Source organism: Rhinoraja longicauda, chromosome 31 (assembly GCF_053455715.1).
Source record: "Rhinoraja longicauda isolate Sanriku21f chromosome 31, sRhiLon1.1, whole genome shotgun sequence".
In the NCBI taxonomy this organism is placed as follows: Eukaryota; Metazoa; Chordata; class Chondrichthyes; order Rajiformes; family Arhynchobatidae; genus Rhinoraja; species Rhinoraja longicauda.
This window is the reverse complement of record NC_135983.1, coordinates 10,895,805-10,915,865: the sequence shown is the minus strand read 5'-3', so window position 1 is coordinate 10,915,865 and position 20,061 is coordinate 10,895,805. Positions and strand designations below refer to the sequence as shown.

Genomic DNA, 20,061 nt, shown 5'->3' with positions numbered 1-20,061 from the left:
CCCTTCTCACCTCAAAGTTATGCCCACCAGCGTTTGATATTTCCATCCTTGGAGGAAAAAAAGGTTCCGACTGTCTACCCTATCTATGCCTCTCATCATTTTGTATACTTCTATCAATCTCCACTCATCCTCTAATCCAGGCATCATTGTTGTAAACCCCGTCTGCACCCTTTCCAAAGCCTCCACATCACTGGAATCTGTGGAATTCTCTGCCACAGAAGGTAGTTGAGGCCAGTTCATTGACCATATTTAAGAGGGAGTTAGATGTGGCCCTTGTGGCTAAAGGGATCAGGGGGTATGGAGAGAAGGCAGGTACGGGATACTGAGTTGGATGATCAGCCATGATCATATTGAATGGCGGTGCAGGCTCGAAGGGCCAAATGGCCTACTCCTGCACCTATTTTCTATGTTTCTATGTCTATGTTTCTATCACGAGATGACCGGAACTAGATGCAGAATAGATGTGAAGTCATTTGAAATGTACCTGATGTAAAATAATCACGGTGGTACTTGTAAGTAAAAATGGAAAATGCTGTAAGTCAGGGTAGGGAGCAGGTGGAGAGAGAAATAGAGTTTCCTGTTTCAGGATGTGACCCTTTTGTCAGAATTAGGAAAAGTTAGAGATTAATTAAGTTTTAGTTTTCTGAGAAAGGTGGATGTAGAAAAAATCAAAGGAAAGATCTCTGATGGTTTGGAGACCATGAGACCTTTAGTGACAGAAGTGATAGTGATCCTACTTGAAAGAAGGTAATAAATACTCACGAACAAAAGATGCAGAGGTAAAAATGAAAGGAATAAAATCTGAAATTGCAGCTGTAAAAACAAATACAAGCCAGGGATGGTTGGCCTAAGCATCGAAGAATCTCACAGCATGGAAACGTTCTTCATCCCAACTTGTCCCTGCCGACCAAGATGCCCATCCATGCTAGTTCCACCTGCCCGCATTTGGCCCATATCCCTCTAAACCTTTCTTATCCATGTACCAGTCCAAACGGCTTTCAAATGCTGTTGTGGTGTCTGCCTCAACTACCTCCTCTGGCAGCTCGTTCCAGATGTACACCACCTGCTGAAATCTATCCAAATGTCTTTTGACATTTGATTTTGTCTTGTTGCCAATTCCCACTCTGAACCCATACTGCACAATCTCTAGATATCTAGACCGCTGGAGGAGTGGCGGGGCAGAGCGGAGCCTGGAGAGTGATAGGTGGATAACGGTCCAAGAGCAGGAGAGTGGGAGGAATCACAGAAGGGGAGTAGTGAGAGAGGGTTCCATCTGAGCGCCTGTGTTTAGAGAACTCGACACTGCCCTCAGCATCCTGAGCCAGGGGTATCCTCATCCTTGCATCCGGCTTTCAATGCCAGTCAGAACTTTGTGTATTTCAATGAGATTAGTTTAGTTTAGAGATACAGGGTGGAAACAGGCCCTTCGGCCCACCGAGTCAGTACCGACCAGCGATCGCCACACACCTACACTATCCTACACACACTAGGGACAATTTGTCATTACACCCAGCAAATTAGCCTAATAAACCTCTACATCTTTGGAGTGTGGGAGGAAACTGGAGCACCTGGGGAAAACCCACGCAGGTCATGGGGAGAACGTACACACTCTGTGTAGACAGCACCTGTGGTCAGGATCGAACCCGAGCCTCTATCGCTGTAAGGGAGCAACTCTACCACTGCGCCATAGTGCGGCCCTTAAATCTCCTCTCGTTCATCTAAACTCCCATGATTTCAGGCTTGGTCAGTCCAGTCTCTCCTCATGTGATAGTCCTACCATCCCAGGATTCGGTCGTGTAGGTCAGGCGAGAAAGCTTCACGACATTCCATGTGCAGTCTCACAAGGCCTGTCCATTTGTACCAAGGAGTCCTTGCTCCTGTATCTTTGCTGCATATCTAGGTCTAGGATTGTCACATGTGCTGAGGTACAGTTGAAGAGCTTTGCTGCACATGCTACCTAAGCAAGTAAGGAAGTGATAGGAGTAGAATTAGTCCATTCGGTCCATCACATCTACTCCCCCATTCAATCATGGCTGATCTATCTCTCCCACCTAACCCCATTCTCCTGCCTTCTCCCCATATCCCCTGACACCTGTACTAGTCAAGAATCTATCTGTCTCTGCCTTAAAAGTACCCATTGACTTGGGCTCCACAGCCTTCTAAACAGATCAGATATACATGCCATTCTCCAATTTTATTCACAAAATGCTGGAGTAACTCAGCAGGTCAGGCAGCATCTCAGGAGAGAAGGAATGGGTGACGTTTCGGGTCGAGACCCTTCTTCAGACTGAATACCTTACTACATTTTCTTACTAAATACCTTCGATTTGTACCAGCATCTGCAGTTATTTTCTTACATTCTCCAATTTTAGGTAACTTTATCTTTCAGCTAAAATAACGTTGTAACTTATGTTTGGCGTGTGCATGCACATCATGTTGATTGATCCGCGTGACGTCGTTATGTTCTCAGGTGGCCCAGCGGACCAGTCTGGTCTACAGTCCTTGGACACTCTGCTGCAGCTGAACGGGCAACAGGTGGAGCAGTGGAAGTGTGTGGAGCTGGCTCATGCAATAAGGTAACGCAGTTAGCACAGTACAAATGGCCAGTTTCATTCAATCAGCACCAAAACAGGCCCTTTGGCCCAACTCGTCCATGCTGACCACACTTAAGGTGGTTCCATTTGCCCGCCAAATCTCTCGAAACCTTTCCTATCCATGTCCTTGTCCAAGTGTCGAGTCATAGAGTGACACAGCACAGAAACAGGCCCTTTGGCCCACATTGTCCATGCGTCCAAGTTGGCACATTGGGCTCGACCTTTAAACCCTTCCAGTCCATTTAAAAAACAAAATGTTGTGATAGTCCCAGCCTCAGCTACCTCATCTGGAAGCTCGTTCCATATATTCACCACCCTCTGAGTGAAAGAGTTGCCCCTCAGGTTCCTGTTAAATCAGGAGCTACTCTATTGAACAGGGTGGTTTGTTGCACAGTAGGGCAGTTTTCCGTTTCACTGTCTTGTATAATTGATGTATCATGTGTTTGTGTATGTGAGTGTGTGTGTGTGTGTGTGTGTGTGTGAGTGTGTGAGAGTGTGAGTGTTTGTGTGTGTGAGTGCGAGTGTGTAAGTGTGTGTGTGAGTGAGTGAGTGTGTGTGAGTGTGTGAGTGTGTGTGTGAGTGTGTGTGTGAGAGTGTGTGTGTGAGTGTTTGTGTGTGTGAGAGTGTGTGTGTGAGTGTGTTTGTGTGTGTGTGAGTGTATGTGTGTGTGTGTGAGTGTGTGTGTATGTGAGTGTGTGTGAGAGTGTGTGTGTGAGTGCGAGTGTGTAAGTGTGTGAGTGTGTGTGTGAGAGTGTGTGTGTGTGTGTGTGTGAGTGTGTTTGTGTGTGTGTGTGTGTATGAGTGTGTGTGTGTGTGTGAGTGTGTGTGTGAGTGTGTGCGTGCAAGCTTCTGATGCTGCTGTAATCTAGATTTTCATTATCCCTGTACCTCAGCATATTTGTGCTTCTGACAATAAAGTGGACTGGACTGCAGTGAGGGCTGACTACACACCTGACTCACAATGAGCTGACAGCACCAATCTTCCCCCGTCCCTGGGAACATCGAGGGCGGCACAGTTGCTGCCTTACAGCGCCGGCAGAGACCTGGGTTAGATCCTGACCTCAGGTGCTGCCTGTACAGAGTTCGTACCTTCTCCCTGTGATCGTGTGTGTTTTCTCCGGGTGCTCCGGTTTCCTCCCACACTCCAAAGACGTACAGATTTGTAGGTTGATTGGCTTCTGTAATTTGTAAATTGTCCCTAGTGTGTGTAGGATACGGAATTATCGCTGTTCGGCCGAAGTCTAAAGTCTGAAGTAAAGTCTGGTTCACTGAGCTCGATCACGGAACTTCCTGCAATAAATACCACTCGTTTTTTATTCCGTTGAGAACTTCCAAAAAGTAATCAATGACATCAGCTTTAATCTCCTTTAATGTTAAGTGACCACAATTCCCTGCTAACATTTTTTCACTGTTGTTGGGCTGGGAATGGTGCTGCATGTTGTGTTGGTTTTGTAACAGTACTCATTGCTAATTCCCACTCTACCCCCCCCCCCCCTTTCACATGTCTTACAGATGCCTGGTACTTTCCATCACTATTCTCTTTCCCTTCGTTGCACTTTGTCATCCACAGTTACTTCACTGTGTCTGGTCTTACATTACTCAGGCTGGTACATTTTAAATGTACATTTCTAAACCTTGGTTATACACACAGAGTTTGTGGTCAGTGCCTTGAGGTGTTGTCGTTGGCTTTATTTATGATTTAATGTTTTCATGAATTTATCATTTGAAGATCTGATGATTATTTTAAAGACCCAAGTGCAGGGTGGCAGAGTGAGAAGACTACTGACTCACGGCGCCAGAGACCCGGGCTCCATTCCTGACATCGGGTGCTGTCTGTGTGTGGAGTTTGCACCTTCTCCCCGTGACCGCGTGAACTTCCTCCGGGTGCTCCGGTTTCCTCCCACATCCCAAAGGCGTGCAGATTTCTAGGTTAATTGGCCTCTGTAAATTGCCCCCTAGTGTGCAGGGAGCAGATGAGAAAGTGGGATCATACAGAACTCGCGTGAATGGGCGATCGATGATCGGCATGGACTCAGTGAGCCGATGGGCCGGTTTCCATGCTGTGTCTTTAAACAATGTACTACAATGGAGAAAACTCTCTTCTGCACTCTGTATCCTTGCTCGATCTACTGTACTTGAGTTTGACTTCATTGTATTTATGTCCGGCTATTATCTGATCTGTATGGATAGCGGGCACAACTAAGCTTTTCACTTAGTCACTCGGTACACATGACTATACTAAACCTATTATGCATAGATTATACATGCATTCTACTTTAAATTGTGAAAGAGGGAAGCGTGCAAAAAAGCAAGACATTGGTGCAAAAGCGTAATTGGGGAAAAACAAGTCGATGGTAGTGCAAGCGGTGGGCCAGAGTGCTGGGTTGTCAGGGTGGGGAGAGGGTTGTGCAGGTTGGATAAAGGTGAGCTCAGTTTAGTTTATGGTCACGTGTACCAAGGTAGAGTGGGAAGCTTCTTTTATTGTGTGTTATCCAGTCAGTGGAAAGACTATCATGGTTACAATCAAGCCACCCACAGTGAACAGATACAGGATAAAGGGAATAACGTTTAGTGCAAGTTAAAGTCCAGTAAAGTCCGATTAAAGATCGTCCAAGGGTCTCCAATGAAGTAGAGAGTAGCTCAGGACCGCTCTTTAGTTGGTGATTGGGTGGTTCAGTTGTCTGATGACATAATTTAGGGCAGAACGGTGGCGCAGCGGTAGAGTTGTTGCCTTACAGCACCAGAGACCTGGGTTCGATCCTGACTATGAGTGCCACTCGTCCCTTCCTACCCAAACCACCCCATCCCCGGGCACTTTCCCCTGCAACCGCAGGAGATGCAACACCTGTCCCTTTACCTCCCCCCTCAACTCCATCCAAGGACCCAAACAGTCTTTCCAGGTGAGACAGAGGTTCACCTGCACCTCCTCCAACCTCATCTATTGTATCCGCTGCTCCAGATGTCAACTTATTTACATTGGCGAAACCAAACACAGGCTCGGCGATCGTTTCGCTCAACACCTTCGCTCAGTCTGCCTCAACCAACCTGATCTCCTGGTGGCTGAGCACTTCAACTCCCCCTCCCACTCCCAGTCTGACCTTTCTGTCATGGGCCTCCTCCAGTGCCATAGTGAGGCCCACTGGAAATTGGAGGAACAGCACCTCATATTTCGCTTGGGCAGCTTGCAGCCCAGCGGTATGAACATTGACTTCTCCAACTTTAGATAGTTCCTCTGTCCCTCTCTTCCCCTCCCCCTTCCCAGATCTCCCTCTGTCTTCCTGTCTCCACCTATATCCTTCCTTTGTCCCGCCCCCCTGACATCAGTCTGAAGAAGGGTCTCGACCCGAAACCTCACCCATTCCTTCTCTCCTGAGATGCTGCCTGACCTGCTGAGTTACTCCAGCATTTTGTGAAATAAATACCTTCGATTTGTACCAGCATCTGCAGTTATTTTCTTACACTCTCTGACTATGAGTGCGGTGTGTATGCAGTTCTCCCTGCGACCGTGTGGGTTTTCATCGGGTGCCCCGGTTTCCTCCCACATCCCAACAACATGCATGTTTGTAGGTTAATTGGCTTTGGTAAAGATTGTAAAATTGTCCCTCGTGTGTAGGATAGTGCTAGTGTACGAGGTGATTGCCGGTCGGCGCGGGCTCAGTGGGCCGAAGGGCCTGTTTCCACGCTGTATCTCTAAAGTAAACTAAACTAAACTGAACTATACATAAATTACACACAAAATTGTAAAAAAAGAATGAATGAATGACTGCGCAAAAAAGCAAGACATTAGTACAAAAACATCACTAGAAAAATAAACAAGGCCATGGTAATACTATTCTGTTCCGTAGTTGAAGTAGGGTTAAGGTTGTGCAGTTGGACAGTGGTGAGGTGAGTGTATTCAACATCTCAATAGCCTTGACCAGGCCACTGAGACCTGCTCCGACATGCCCTCTGTGTGTGGTCAGGTACTTGCTTTAAATGCTGCACCGTTTGTCTCTTTGCAGAAATTGCCGCAGTCAGATTATCGTTCTGATCTGGCGGCTGGTTCAACGCTGGAAACCCGTCTCCGAGCGCTCGATTCGAAGGCCCTCCAGCAAGTCGAGTCGGGATTGGCAGTCCCCGCCCCACAAGCGAGAGAGGAACTGCAGCAAGCCGGCGGGACTCCAGGACCACCGGGAGAGTTGCCATGTCGTGTACGACGGTACGGACGGAGTGGTGCTGAACAGCTGGGAGCGGCGCCAGGAGTTCGACAAGTGCCTGCTGAATGGAGGCTTGGCACCCAACGCTCCAGCCGAGGGGGACAACATTCTCATCCTCTCCCCAATAAAGCACGCCACCCAGGTACAGGCCTTGTGGGTGGGACGGAACTGCAGATGCTGGTTCACACCAAAGATAGACTCGCAATGCTGGAGTAACTCAGCGGGTCAGGCAGCATCCCTGGAGAGAAGGGATGGATGACATTTCTGGTCGAGACCCTTCTTGTGTGGGCTGATCGGTATCTGTGATATTGGAATATTTGCAAAACAAAGAAACATCGCCTGTCCATGTCCTCCAGAGAAGGAGGCACAAGGAACTGAAGATGCTAGTTTACCAAAAAAAGACACAATGCTGGAGTAACTCAGCGGGTCAGGCAGCATCTCTGGGGAGGAGAACATGGACAGGTGACATGTGGGATTGGGACTTTGAAGGGTCCTGACCCCAAATGTCACCTCTCCATGTTCTCCAGAGATGCTGCCTGAGCCGCTGGGTCACCCTCGGCATTGTGTCTTTTTTTTATCATTGGACTATTTTCCCAAAATATAACCGCAATAAATCTAATTTAGATGAGCAGTGAACGCCGGCCAGTTTCATGGAAATCAAATCACTTTACTATGAGAGAGACATCGGGAGAGGTAAAAGGAATCTAGATTCATACTGCACGGAAACAGGCCCTTCGGCCCGACTCATCCATGCCGACCAAGGTGTCCCGTCTTAAGCTAGCTCCATTTTCCCACATTTTGCCCATGTCCCCCTAAACCTTTCCCATCCATGTACCTGTCCAAATGCCTTTTAAATGCTGTTCTAGTATTTACCTCCTCTGGCAGCTTGTTCCATACACCCACCACCCTCTGAGATAAAAGGTTCCTATTAAGTCTTTTCCCCTCTCGCCTTAAACCTATGTCCTCTGGTTCTTGATTCTGCTACTCTGGGCAAAAGACTCTGTGCATTCACCCTATCTATTCCCCTTGTGATTTTATGCACCTCTATAAGGTCATCCCCTCGACCCTCCTGCGCTCCAAGGAATAAAGCCCTAGCCTGCACAACCTCTCCCTGTAGCTCAGGCCCTCGAGCACCGGCAACATCCTCGTAAGTGTTGGCTGAGTTTTAGATTTCGATTTTTAGATTTAGAGATACAGCGCGGAAACAGGCCCTTCGGCCCACCGAGTCCGCGCCGCCCAGCGATCCCCGCACATTAACACTATCCTACACACACGAGGGACAATTTTTACATTTGCCCAGCCAATTAACCTACATACCTGTACGTCTTTGGAGTGTGGGAGGAAACCGAAGATCTCGGAGAAAACCCACGCAGGTCACGGGGAGAACGTACAAACTCCGTACAGATGGCGCCCGTGGTCAGGATCGAACCTGAGTCTCCGGCGCTGCATTCGCTGTAAGGCAGCAACTCTACCGCTGCGCCACCGTGCCGCTCCGAGTTGTTGGGTTTACAACTGAATCTTCAAGGGGATGACAGGCGCTGGGGTTTTATGAGGGTGAATGGCGACTTGCAAGCCTTTGCTGGAGAGTTGAGCGTCGGTTTGTGGTGGCAGCAGAGGGCTGCCATCAGAGGAAGGCAGGCTTGTGTGTCTGGAGAAGGTGACAGGAAGGAAGGAAGGAAAGAGTCTGCAAACTGATTTGCACATCAATGATATCGGAGAGAGCCTGGGTTTTTGGGATTCGAGGAGCTAATGAAGGTCGGCAGGTATGGAGGTGATGGGTGAATGGGACTCTCGTGGGGGGGAGGTCAGAGCTACAGAAGCTTATACAGGGCGGATGATGAGAGGCTGGAGTTGGGTCAGTTGACACACACGAGTGAGGGTCTTCGCAGTCTCAGCTGGTCTGCCTTGGTTGAGAAGTCCTTGCTCCCATTCCAATTCAAGTTGGTTTGTATTCACCTCAGAGGGTGGTGGGAGCGCGGAGCGAGCTGCCTGAGGAGGTAGTTGATCAAGGTGCGATGACAGTATTTAAAAGACACTGGGACAGCTCCGTGGATTGGAAAGGTCAAGAGGGATTTGAGCCTAGCGCGGACAAATGGGAGTGGTGTAGATGGGACGTCTTGTTCAGCATGGGCAAGTTGGGCTGAAGGGCCTGTTTCCGGCTCTGTCACCCTAACCCTCTGCCTGACCGAGGTATTTGATGTTTGACAGGGAGGCTAGAGGGGTTGTATGGATCGTGCTGTTCCCCGCTGCTTGTACTTGGTCTTCACATGCACGAAATCCACCTCTGTTTCAAATGAGAATGGACCAAAGGCTCCCATGAGTTGATGAAGGAGCTGCATCTTTCCAAGGAGACGTTGAGGACATTCCTTCAGGATTGTCTCGGCCATCCTTGAAATGTCTTGACATAGATGCAATCAAAATAGAGCATTTGTTACAAACTAGAAGGGTCCCGACCTGAAAAGTCGCCTCGACGTGTTCTCCAGCGCCACCGCCTGGCCCGCTGAGGTACTCCAGCACTCAATGTCTTCACTTGTTTCGGGAGTCTGATATGAAGATAACATGATGGGAGTTTTGATGCTGAGAACATTGGCCAAGGAGGGGATACTGATAATGGTTCTCCATCCTGCTAATGGGTCTCCAGAGACGGTTTTGGTGAAACGTCTCTGGTGCTTTGAGGTACCTAGTGTAAGTTGTCCATGTCTCTGAAGCATGTAGGAGGGCAGTGGAGTCTCGACCCGAAACGTCACCCATTACTTCTCTCCAGAGATGCTGCCTGACCTGCTGAGTTACTCCAGCATTTTGTGATACCTTCAGGAGGGCAGTGATCGCTGCTGCGCGATAGACCCCTGTCTTCTTGCTCAGTTTAAAATCTTCTCAGTCAGCCCAAGACACCATTGGAAGCAGTTGTGGCTTTTGTGATCGGTGTCTGCCATTACTAATTGGTGGCCCTTGAGATGTGGTAGATGATCCTACTTTTCCAGAGTCTTGTCGTACATCTTGATTATCAGAGTGGGAGCATGGGTGGTAGATGGCCAGTGACTTCCATATGATTTTAGATTTTTTTTAGATTTAGAGATACAGCGCAGGAACAGGCCCTTCGGCCCACCGGGTCCGCGCCGCCCAGCGATCCCCGCACATTAACACTATCCTACACCCACTAGGGACAATTTTTACATTTGCCCAGCCAATTAACCTACAAACCTGTACGTATTTGGAGTGTGGGAGGAAACCGAAGATCTCGGAGAAAACCCACGCGGGTCACGGGGAGAATGTACAAACTCCGTACAGTACAGCGCCCGTAGTCAGGATCGAACTTGAGTCTCCAGCGCTGCATTCGCTGTAAGGCAGCAACTCTACCGCTGCGCCACCGTGGTTACTGTCTGGCCCAGAATTCTCTATGCTTCAGTGGGGAAATCATTAACTAGGAGGCAGAAGTCTGAAGAAGGGTCTCGACCCGAAATGTCACCCATTCCTTCTCTCCCGAGGTGCTGCCTGACCTGCTGAGTTACTCCAGCACTTTGTGAATAAATACCTTCATTAACTAGGAGCTCTGAAGAAGACACAAAGTGCTGGAGTAACTCAGCGGGTCAGGCGTCATCTCTGGAGAACTTGGATAGGTGACGTTTCGGGTCAGAACCCTTCTTCAGATGCGATAGGTGATGTTTCAGGTAGCTTCGCCTGAACCTCCCTCCCCCCCCCCCCCCCGCCCCCAGCTCTCACCCCAGTCATGTTTTCACCCCCCACCTCCATCTTTTCCGATATAGAAAGGTCTATCCTCGACAGAGCCCTAACCTCTGTACCCCTCCGCCCCCCAACCTCAACCTGTTCTGTGCCCGTGATGATGTAGAACTCCTTGTCTGTCGCCCCCACCGCCATGGGAAGGAGTCCTCACCTCGCAGAGATGATAGTCATGAGCCCTTCAATGGATCTTTCTTGTCACGAGTGCACTAGACGGTGAAATACATTTTGCGTGCTCACACATGTACACGTAGCCATATCTTGGCGCCATTTACAAAAGGAAAAAGTCCTAAGTCCATGCTGGCTGTACTGGAGCGGTTCCCGATCCAGGTAGGCCCCAGGCTGCTGCAGGGCCTCCTCTGTCGCACTCAACCGGCTCGGCCCACCAACCTACGTCCGTCTCCTCGCCCGCCCGCCCGCCTCTGTGTCCCGGGGGCAGCTGGCACTTGTTCCCCTGACCCACAGCGCTGGTGAGTGAGCCACGTTCCAACCACCTGGCCTGCAGTAGGAATCAGCCAGAGTTGGCTTTCTCTTCCCATTCTGTCAGTCGCTCCTTTTCCAGAGGCTCGTGTTCTATTGAATGTTTACTGAGTCACATTATCAATGTAAAATCCACTCATTCTTCTCCCAATTCTGTGAATTTTCAGATTCTGAGGCCAATTCCTCAAGATAACCATATAATTTATGGTAAGTGCTTCATATTAGTTATTAATGTAATCATGATGTGCAATATTATATTGTATATATTATATTGTAATATTATATTACATTCTATACATTTGGTTTGTTCACCCTTCCCCAGACACTTTCCCCTGCAATGGCAGAAGATTTCATGTTAGTTTAATTTATTGTCACGTGTACTGAGGTACAGTGAAAAGCTATTTTGTTGCGTGCTATCCAGTCAACGGAAAAACTATGTATGATTATAATCCAACCGTCCACCGTGTACAGATACAGGATAAAGGGAATAACGTTTAGTGCAAAATAAAGTCCAGTAAAGTCCGATTAAAGATAATCCGAGGGTCTCCAATGAGGTAGATGGTAGGTCAGGATCTCTCTCTCGTTGGTGATAGGATGGTTCAGCTGCCTGATAGTAGCTGGGAAGAAACTGCCCCTGTGCGTTTTCACACTTCTGTACCTCTTGCCTGATGGGAGAGGGGGGAAAGAGGGAGTGGCTGGGGTGAGACTCGTCCTCGATTATGCCTGATGTAACAACTGCCCCTACACCTCCTGTCTCACTTCCATTTCGGGATCTGAGCAGCCCTTCCAGTTGAGACAGAGGTTCACGTGCACCTCCTCCAACTTCATCTGCTGCATCTGGCACTCTCGATGTGGCTTCCTCTACGCTGCGAAGGCAAGCCACATCCAAAGGAAGGCAAATCGAATGCTAGCATTCTTATCAAGAGGACTGGAGTACAAAAACAGAGATGTAATGCTGGGGTTCTATAAGGCGCTGGTCAGGCCGCATTTGGAGCACTGTCAAGTCAAGTCAAGTCAATTTTATTTGTATAGCACATTTAAAAACAACCCGTGAGCAAATTTAGGCCCCATATCTGAGGAGGGATGTGCTGGCTCTGGATTGGGTCCAGAGGAGGTTTACAAGAATGATTCCAGGAAATGGGTGGGTTAGCATTTGATGAGCGTTTGACAGCACTGGGCCTCTACTCACTGGAGTTTAGAAGGTTGAGGGGGGACCTCATTGAAACTTACAGAATAATGAAAGGCATAGATACAGTTGATGTGTAAAGGACATTTCCACTGGTGGGAGAGTCTCGGACCAGAGGCCATTGCCTCAGAATTAAAGGGCGCTCTTTTAGGAAGGAGGTGAGGAGGAACTATCTTTAGTCAGAGCGTAGTTAACTTGTGGAACTCATTGTCACAAAGGGCTGTGGAGGCCAAGTCAGTGGATATTTTTGTAAGGCAGAGATAGACAAATTCTTGATTAGGACGTGTGTCAAGGGCTATGGGGAGAAGGCAGGAAAATGGGATTCGGAGGCAGAGATCAGCCATGATTGAATGGCAGAGTAGACTCGATGGGACAAATGACCTAATTCTACTCCTATAACTTGTGAACTTGTGAGAGACCAAACTTCACCAAACGCTCCAAGACCTGCTGGATCTTCTGGTTGCTACCCATTTTGACTCCTCTTCCCACTCCCGCACTGACCTTTCTGCCCTGGGCTTCCTCCATTGCCAGAGTGAGGCCACATGCAAAATGGAGGAACAGCACCTGGTATTCCTTGGGTGGCTCACAACCCAATACTATGAACATTGAGGTGCACGGAACCACAGGTGCTGGATTACAACAAAAGACATAGGTGCCGGAGTAACCCAGCAGGTCACTAGCGGGCTTAGTTTTAAGGTGAGAAGGACAGGTTTTTTTATATAGAGGGTGGTGGGTGCCTGGAACGCACTGCCTGGGATGGTGGTGGTGGCAGATGCGATAGGGGGATTTAAGAGACTTTTGGACAGGCTCATGTTTATACAGGGAATTGAGGGATATGGATTATGTGCAGGCAGATAAGAGTTTGTCTGGGCATCTTGTTCAGCACAGACATTGTGGGCCGATGGGCCTGTTCCTGTGCTGATCTGTTCTGTGGTCTTTGTTCTGGGAATTTAGTGAGGTGCTGCCGCCTTGTGTCAGTAGGGGGAGGTGCAGGCTGAGGTGCAGGGCCACAACTTTGCTACTAAATTCCCAAGAAGTTCCTTTGCTGAATGAACTTATGCAAAACTTACCTACCTAATGGGTAGCACGCAACAAAAGCCTTTCACTGTTGATTGGTACGTGTGACAATATACTAAACGTACACTTAACTTAGAAGAAGGGTCTCGACCCGAAACGTCACCCATTCCTTCTCTCCCGAGATGCTGCCTGACCTGCTGAGTTACTCCAGCATTTTGTGAATAAATACCTTCGATTTGTACCAGCATCTGCAGTTATTTTCTTACACTTAACTTAGTATACACTTAACTTAGTATACAAAATCATGAGAGGAATAGATCGGGTAGATGCACAGAGTCTTTTACCCAGAGTAGGGGAATCGAGGACCGGAGGACATAGGTTCAAGGTGAAGGGGAAAAGATTTAATAGGAATCCGAGGGGTAACTTTTTCACACAGAGGGTGGTGGGTGTATGGAACAAGCTGGGTTATGGACCAAGTGCAGGCAAGTGGGACTAGTGTAGCTGGGACATTGTTGGCCGGTGTGGGCAAGTTGGGCCGAAGAGCCTGTTTCCACACTGTATCACCTGAAGAATCTATGACTAACTGCATATATAAACCAGAGCACTATGGAGTACACTTCTATATAAGATAGTCTTTCCACTGTAATCATGTACAGTCTTTCCGCTCTCTGGATAGCATGCAACAAAAAAGCGTTTTACTGCACCTTAGTACATGTGACAATAAACTAAAGTAAACGAAAGATAAATTATTGCTATGAAAAGGAGCACCTCAAGAGCACAGTGACGAGCTTCCTCTGCAGTGCGATGTGCACACGTTTCTGTTTGTTTACACTGTTCCTGCACTGAAAATATTTAGATAACTATATATGAGGACATTTCTTATCAGTCTGCTGATCATTGATTTGAATGTGATTTAATAGATATTTAGCCGTATGGATATTAGAATCACAGGTATGGCACAGAGGCGTAGCTAGTAGAGCTGCTGCCTCACTGAGACCGGTTGGATCCCTTCGCCAGGTGCTGCCTGCGTGGAGTCTGCACGTTCTCCCCGTGACCGCATGGGTTTATAAGTTTAAAGGGAGAGTTAGATTTAGTTCTTCGGGCTAAAGGAATCAAGGGATGTGGGGAGAAAGCAGGAAAGGGGTACTGATTTTGGATGATCAGCCATGATCATAATAGACAATAGGTGCAGCAGGAGGCCATTCGGCCCTTCGAGCCAGCGCCGCCATTCAATGTGATCATGGCTGATCATTCCCAATCAGTACCCCGTTCCTGCCTTCTCATACCCCCTGACTCCGCTATCCTTAAGAGCTCTATCTAGCTCTCTCTCAAATGCATTCAGAGAATCGGCCTCCACTGCCTTCTGAGGCAGTGAATTCCACAGATTTACAACTCTCTGACTGAAAAAGTTTTTCCTCATCTCCGTTCTAAGTGGCCTACCCCTTATTCTTGAACTGTCCCCCTTGTTCTGGACTCCCCCAACATTGGGAACATGTTTCCTGCCTCTAACGTGTCGAACCCCGTAATAATCTTATACGTTTCGATAAGATCCCCTCTCATCCTTCTAAATTCCAGTGTATACAAGCCTAGTCGCTCCAGTCTTTCAACATTGAATGGCGGTGCTGGCTCGAAAGGCCGAATTGGCTACTCCTGCACCTATTTCCTGTTTCTAATTAATGAAAAGTTACTGCAAACATGCATTAGCGCATGTACTGAGCCTGGTGTAACCCCACTGATAGCAGCTCACCAGTCACAGAAACACCTCATCAACCGTAACCCTTTACCAATTTTTAGATCCAATTTTTTTTTATTCGCAGGACCCTCTGGGCTTTGACTTTTTGAGTAATGGTTCATCGTTAAAAATCTTCTGGAAAAGCCAGATGCATCCCAGAAAATGCTTTGCTACAGTTGGGTGCTCCAGTTTCCTCCCTCATTCCAAAAACGTGCGTGTTTGTCGGTCAATTGGCCCTCTGTAAAATTGCCCCTCGTGTGCAGGGAGCGGATGGGAAAATGGGATAACATAGAACTACTGTGAACGGGTGATCGATGGTCAGCGTGCAACTCGGTGGGCCGAAGGGCCTGTTTCCACACTGCATCTCTAAACTCTAGAATACACTACAATGAACTTCTTTAACCAGAGCAACTCTCACTTTTTATCACTGTTAAAATGTCCAGTGTCTGAGCAAATGCAGGAGCTCTGGCCTGTGGGCCAAAGGGCAGTTAATAAGATTACTTATTATGAAGAAGGGTCTCGACCCGAAACGTCACCCATTCCTTCTCTCCCGAGATGCTGCCTGACCTGCTGAGTTACTCCAGCATTTTGTGAATAAATCGACTTGTACCAGCATCTGCAGTTATTTTCTTATACTAGTTAATAAGATTTGTTGTGTCTTTAAAAAAACCCAGCATTCTCCAAAAGCTAATATTTTCTTCCACTTAAAAAAAATGCATAAGTACTTTGAATAAAAAATGAATGGCGTTAATATTTCCTTCCTCTCAGTTGTTAGTTTGCGTCTACAGTGGGGATAGGAATTTAACTTCCTCCTACTCATGTTTTAAATTCCATTTAACAGCAGGAGGCACATTTCCCTTCCGAAGCATTTAAAAGCTTTGTAGGGGGGGGGTTAGGAAGCATTGATGGGTGGATGCAGTGCTCACGTTCAATGGAGAAGGTTGGGGCGCAAATGTTGCATAGAATAAAAACAATCACTCAAGAGCCTGAAAAATTAGGCCCGGCTTCCTGCACTAACCCTCAGAGTCTGGGATATAGTCAAAGTAGTATAAGAAAATAACTGCAGATGCTGGTACAAATCAAAGATATTTATTCACAAAATGTTGGAGTAACTCAGCAGGTCAGGCAGCATCTCGGGAGAGAAGGAATGGGTGACGTTTCGGGTCGAGACGCTTCTTCAGACATAGGTTCAAGGTGAAGGGGAAAAGATTTAATAGGAATCCGAGGGGTAACTTTTTCACACAGAGGGTGGTGGGTGTATGGAACAAGCTGGGTTATGGACCAAGTGCAGGCAAGTGGGACTAGTGTAGCTGGGACATTGTTGGCCGGTGTGGGCAAGTTGGGCCGAAGAGCCTGTTTCCACACTGTATCACCTGATGAATCTATGACTAACTGCATATATAAACCAGAGCACTATGGAGTACACTTCTATATAAGATAGTCTTTCCACTGTAATCATGTATAGTCTTTCCGCTCTCTGGATAGCATGCAACAAAAAAGCGTTTTACTGTACCTTAGTACATGTGACAATAAACTAAAGTAAACGAAAGATAAATTATTGCTATGAAAAGGAGCACCTCAAGAGCACAGTGACGAGCTTCCTCTGCAGTGCGATGTGCACACGTTTCTGTTTGTTTACACTGTTCCTGCACTGAAAATATTTAGATAACTATATATGAGGACATTTCTTATCAGTCTGCTGATCATTGATTTGAATGTGATTTAATAGATATTTAGCCGTATGGATATTAGAATCACAGGTATGGCACAGAGGCGTAGCTAGTAGAGCTGCTGCCTCACTGAGACCGGTTGGATCCCTTCGCCAGGTGCTGCCTGCGTGGAGTCTGCACGTTCTCCCCGTGACCGCATGGGTTTATAAGTTTAAAGGGAGAGTTAGATTTAGTTCTTCGGGCTAAAGGAATCAAGGGATATGGGGAGAAAGCAGGAAAGGGGTACTGATTTTGGATGATCAGCCATGATCATAATAGACAATAGGTGCAGCAGGAGGCCATTCGGCCCTTCGAACCAGCGCCGCCATTCAATGTGATCATGGCTGATCATTCCCAATCAGTACCCCGTTCCTGCCTTCTCCTCATACCCCCTGACTCCGCTATCCTTAAGAGCTCTATCTAGCTCTCTCTCAAATGCATTCAGAGAATCGGCCTCCACTGCCTTCTGAGGCAGTGAATTCCACAGATTTACAACTCTCTGACTGAAAAAGTTTTTCCTCATCTCCGTTCTAAGTGGCCTACCCCTTATTCTTGAACTGTGGCCCCTTGTTCTGGACTCCCCCAACATTGGGAACATGTTTCCTGCCTCTAACGTGTCGAACCCCGTAATAATCTTATACGTTTCGATAAGATCCCCTCTCATCCTTCTAAATTCCAGTGTATACAAGCCTAGTCGCTCCAGTCTTTCAACATTGAATGGCGGTGCTGGCTCGAAAGGCCGAATTGGCTACTCCTGCACCTATTTCCTGTTTCTAATTAATGAAAAGTTACTGCAAACATGCATTAGCGCATGTACTGAGCCTGGTGTAACCCCACTGATAGCAGCTCACCAGTCACAGAAACACCTCATCAACCGTAACCCTTTACCAATTTTTAGATCCAATTTTTTTTTATTCGCAGGACCCTCTGGGCTTTGACTTTTTGAGTAATGGTTCATCGTTAAAAATCTTCTGGAAAAGCCAGATGCATCCCAGAAAATGCTTTGCTACAGTTGGGTGCTCCAGTTTCCTCCCTCATTCCAAAAACGTGCGTGTTTGTCGGTCAATTGGCCCTCTGTAAAATTGCCCCTCGTGTGCAGGGAGCGGATGGGAAAATGGGATAACATAGAACTACTGTGAACGGGTGATCGATGGTCAGCGTGCAACTCGGTGGGCCGAAGGGCCTGTTTCCACACTGCATCTCTAAACTCTAGAATAGACTACAATGAACTTCTTTAACCAGAGCAACTCTCACTTTTTATCACTGTTAAAATGTCCAGTGTCTGAGCAAATGCAGGAGCTCTGGCCTGTGGGCCAAAGGGCAGTTAATAAGATTACTTATTATGAAGAAGGGTCTCGACCCGAAACGTCACCCATTCCTTCTCTCCCGAGATGCTGCCTGACCTGCTGAGTTACTCCAGCATTTTGTGAATAAATCGACTTGTACCAGCATCTGCAGTTATTTTCTTATACTAGTTAATAAGATTTGTTGTGTCTTTAAAGAAACCCAGCATTCTCCAAAAGCTAATATTTTCTTCCACTTAAAAAAAATGCAGAAGTACTTTGAATAAAAAATGAATGGCGTTAATATTTCCTTCCTCTCAGTTGTTAGTTTGCGTCTACAGTGGGGATAGGAATTTAACTTCCTCCTACTCATGTTTTAAATTCCATTTAACAGCAGGAGGCACATTTCCCTTCCGAAGCATTTAAAAGCTTTGTAGGGGGGGGGGTTAGGAAGCATTGATGGGTGGATGCAGTGCTCACGTTCAATGGAGAAGGTTGTAGCGCAAATGTTGCATAGAATAAAAACAATCACTCAAGAGCCTGAAAAATTAGGCCCGGCTTCCTGCACTAACCCTCAGAGTCTGGGATATAGTCAAAGTAGTATAAGAAAATAACTGCAGATGCTGGTACAAATCGAAGGTATTTATTCACAAAATGTTGGAGTAACTCAGCAGGTCAGGCAGCATCTCGGGAGAGAAGGAATGGGTGACGTTTCGGGTCGAGACCCTTCTTCAGACCGTTTTGGCTGTAGTTCAGGAACAAACAAACAAACAAACGAGAGTTTTAGTATATAAATAGATTGTTTCGGTGGTAAGTTGTCATTAAAACAAAGAACCTAAACAATATGAGAATAGTTTGCAATGCGATCTTGTTATCATTGTGATTGAAACCAGTTATGAACAAATGTTAAAGACCACGAGTAAACAAGGTATTTATTCAAACAGTGTAGCTGTGCGTGGAGGCATCTACCCCCCCAAAATTAAATCATACGTTGATTGTTGCTCAAGTATAATTATGAACACTTGTGAAACATGGGACAGCACAATGGTGGAGCTGCTCCCTCACAGCACCAGAGACCAGGGTTCAATCCTGCTGTCTGTGTGGAGTTTGCACGTTCTCCATGTGTCCCATGGGTTTCCTCCGGGTGCTCTGGTTTCCTCCCGCATCCTAAAGACATGCGGGTTTGTAGGTTAATTGGCCTCTGAAAATTGGCTGAAGTGTGCAGGGAGCGACTGGGCTTGTATACGCCGGAGTTTAGAAGGATGAGAGGGGATCTTATTGAAACGTATAAGATTATTAAGGGGTTGGACACGTTAGAGGCAGGAAACATGTTCCCAGTGTTGGGGGAGTCCAGAACCAGGGGCCACAGTTTAAGAATAATGGGTAGGCCATTTAGAACGGAGATGAGGAAAAACGCTTTCACTCAGAGAGTTGTAAATCTGTGGAATTCTCTGCCTCAGAAGGCAGTGGAGGCCAATTCTCTGGATGCTTTCAAGAGAGATCTGGATAGAGCTCTTAATGATAGCGGAGTCAGGGGGTATGGGGAGAAGGCAGAAACGGGGTACTGATTGTGAATGATCAGCCATGATCACATTGAATGGCGGTGCTGGCTCGAAGGGCCGAATGGCCTCCTCCTGCACCTATTGTCTATTGTCTATTGAAAGTGGAATAACATGAGACCAAAACTATGTATCTTCTTATTGTAAGCCTGTGATGAGTTGTGTAAGATGTGATGCAAGATGGCATCAGCTATGTGGAAATGTACCTCCTGCCTGCTCATTGATTGTGTTCGTATTACAGTTGTTAGCTTGTCCAAGACCTTGTAGGTGGTGAATGTAACAATGCTGTTTCTGCTTTCTCTGGCAGCAAATGTAAGCAAAGGCAGAGTTCAGAACGGCCCAGAGAGGAAGCAGTCCCTGATAGGGACCTCGGCAGACATCTTGAAAACCACCGTGCAGGCAATGAAGAGCCAAGGGAACTACATGAACTGCACCATTGTCAGATCCCATATTCCCCGTGCAAACTACGGCACCTGCGTACCCCTGGCTCCAAAGATCCTGGTTTTTCCGCTCTTTGTGCAGGTAACGATTATTGAAACAGGTTCCCAATAAATGCATTGAAATATT

At 47.2% G+C, this 20,061-nt stretch overlaps 1 protein-coding gene across 1 annotated transcript in view; it reads left to right on the top strand.

Annotated features, from left to right (window-relative positions):
• The window catches only part of LOC144608223 (regulator of G-protein signaling 3-like), a 235,762-nt gene that overhangs the window by 69,575 nt on the left and 146,126 nt on the right, over positions 1-20,061 (top strand). The window contains exons 10-13 of the mRNA XM_078425800.1: positions 2,471-2,576; positions 6,596-6,932; positions 11,176-11,215; positions 19,802-20,016. Coding sequence (XP_078281926.1) covers positions 2,471-2,576; positions 6,596-6,932; positions 11,176-11,215; positions 19,802-20,016 — 698 coding nt within the window. The remainder of the gene's footprint in view (positions 1-2,470; positions 2,577-6,595; positions 6,933-11,175; positions 11,216-19,801; positions 20,017-20,061) is intronic.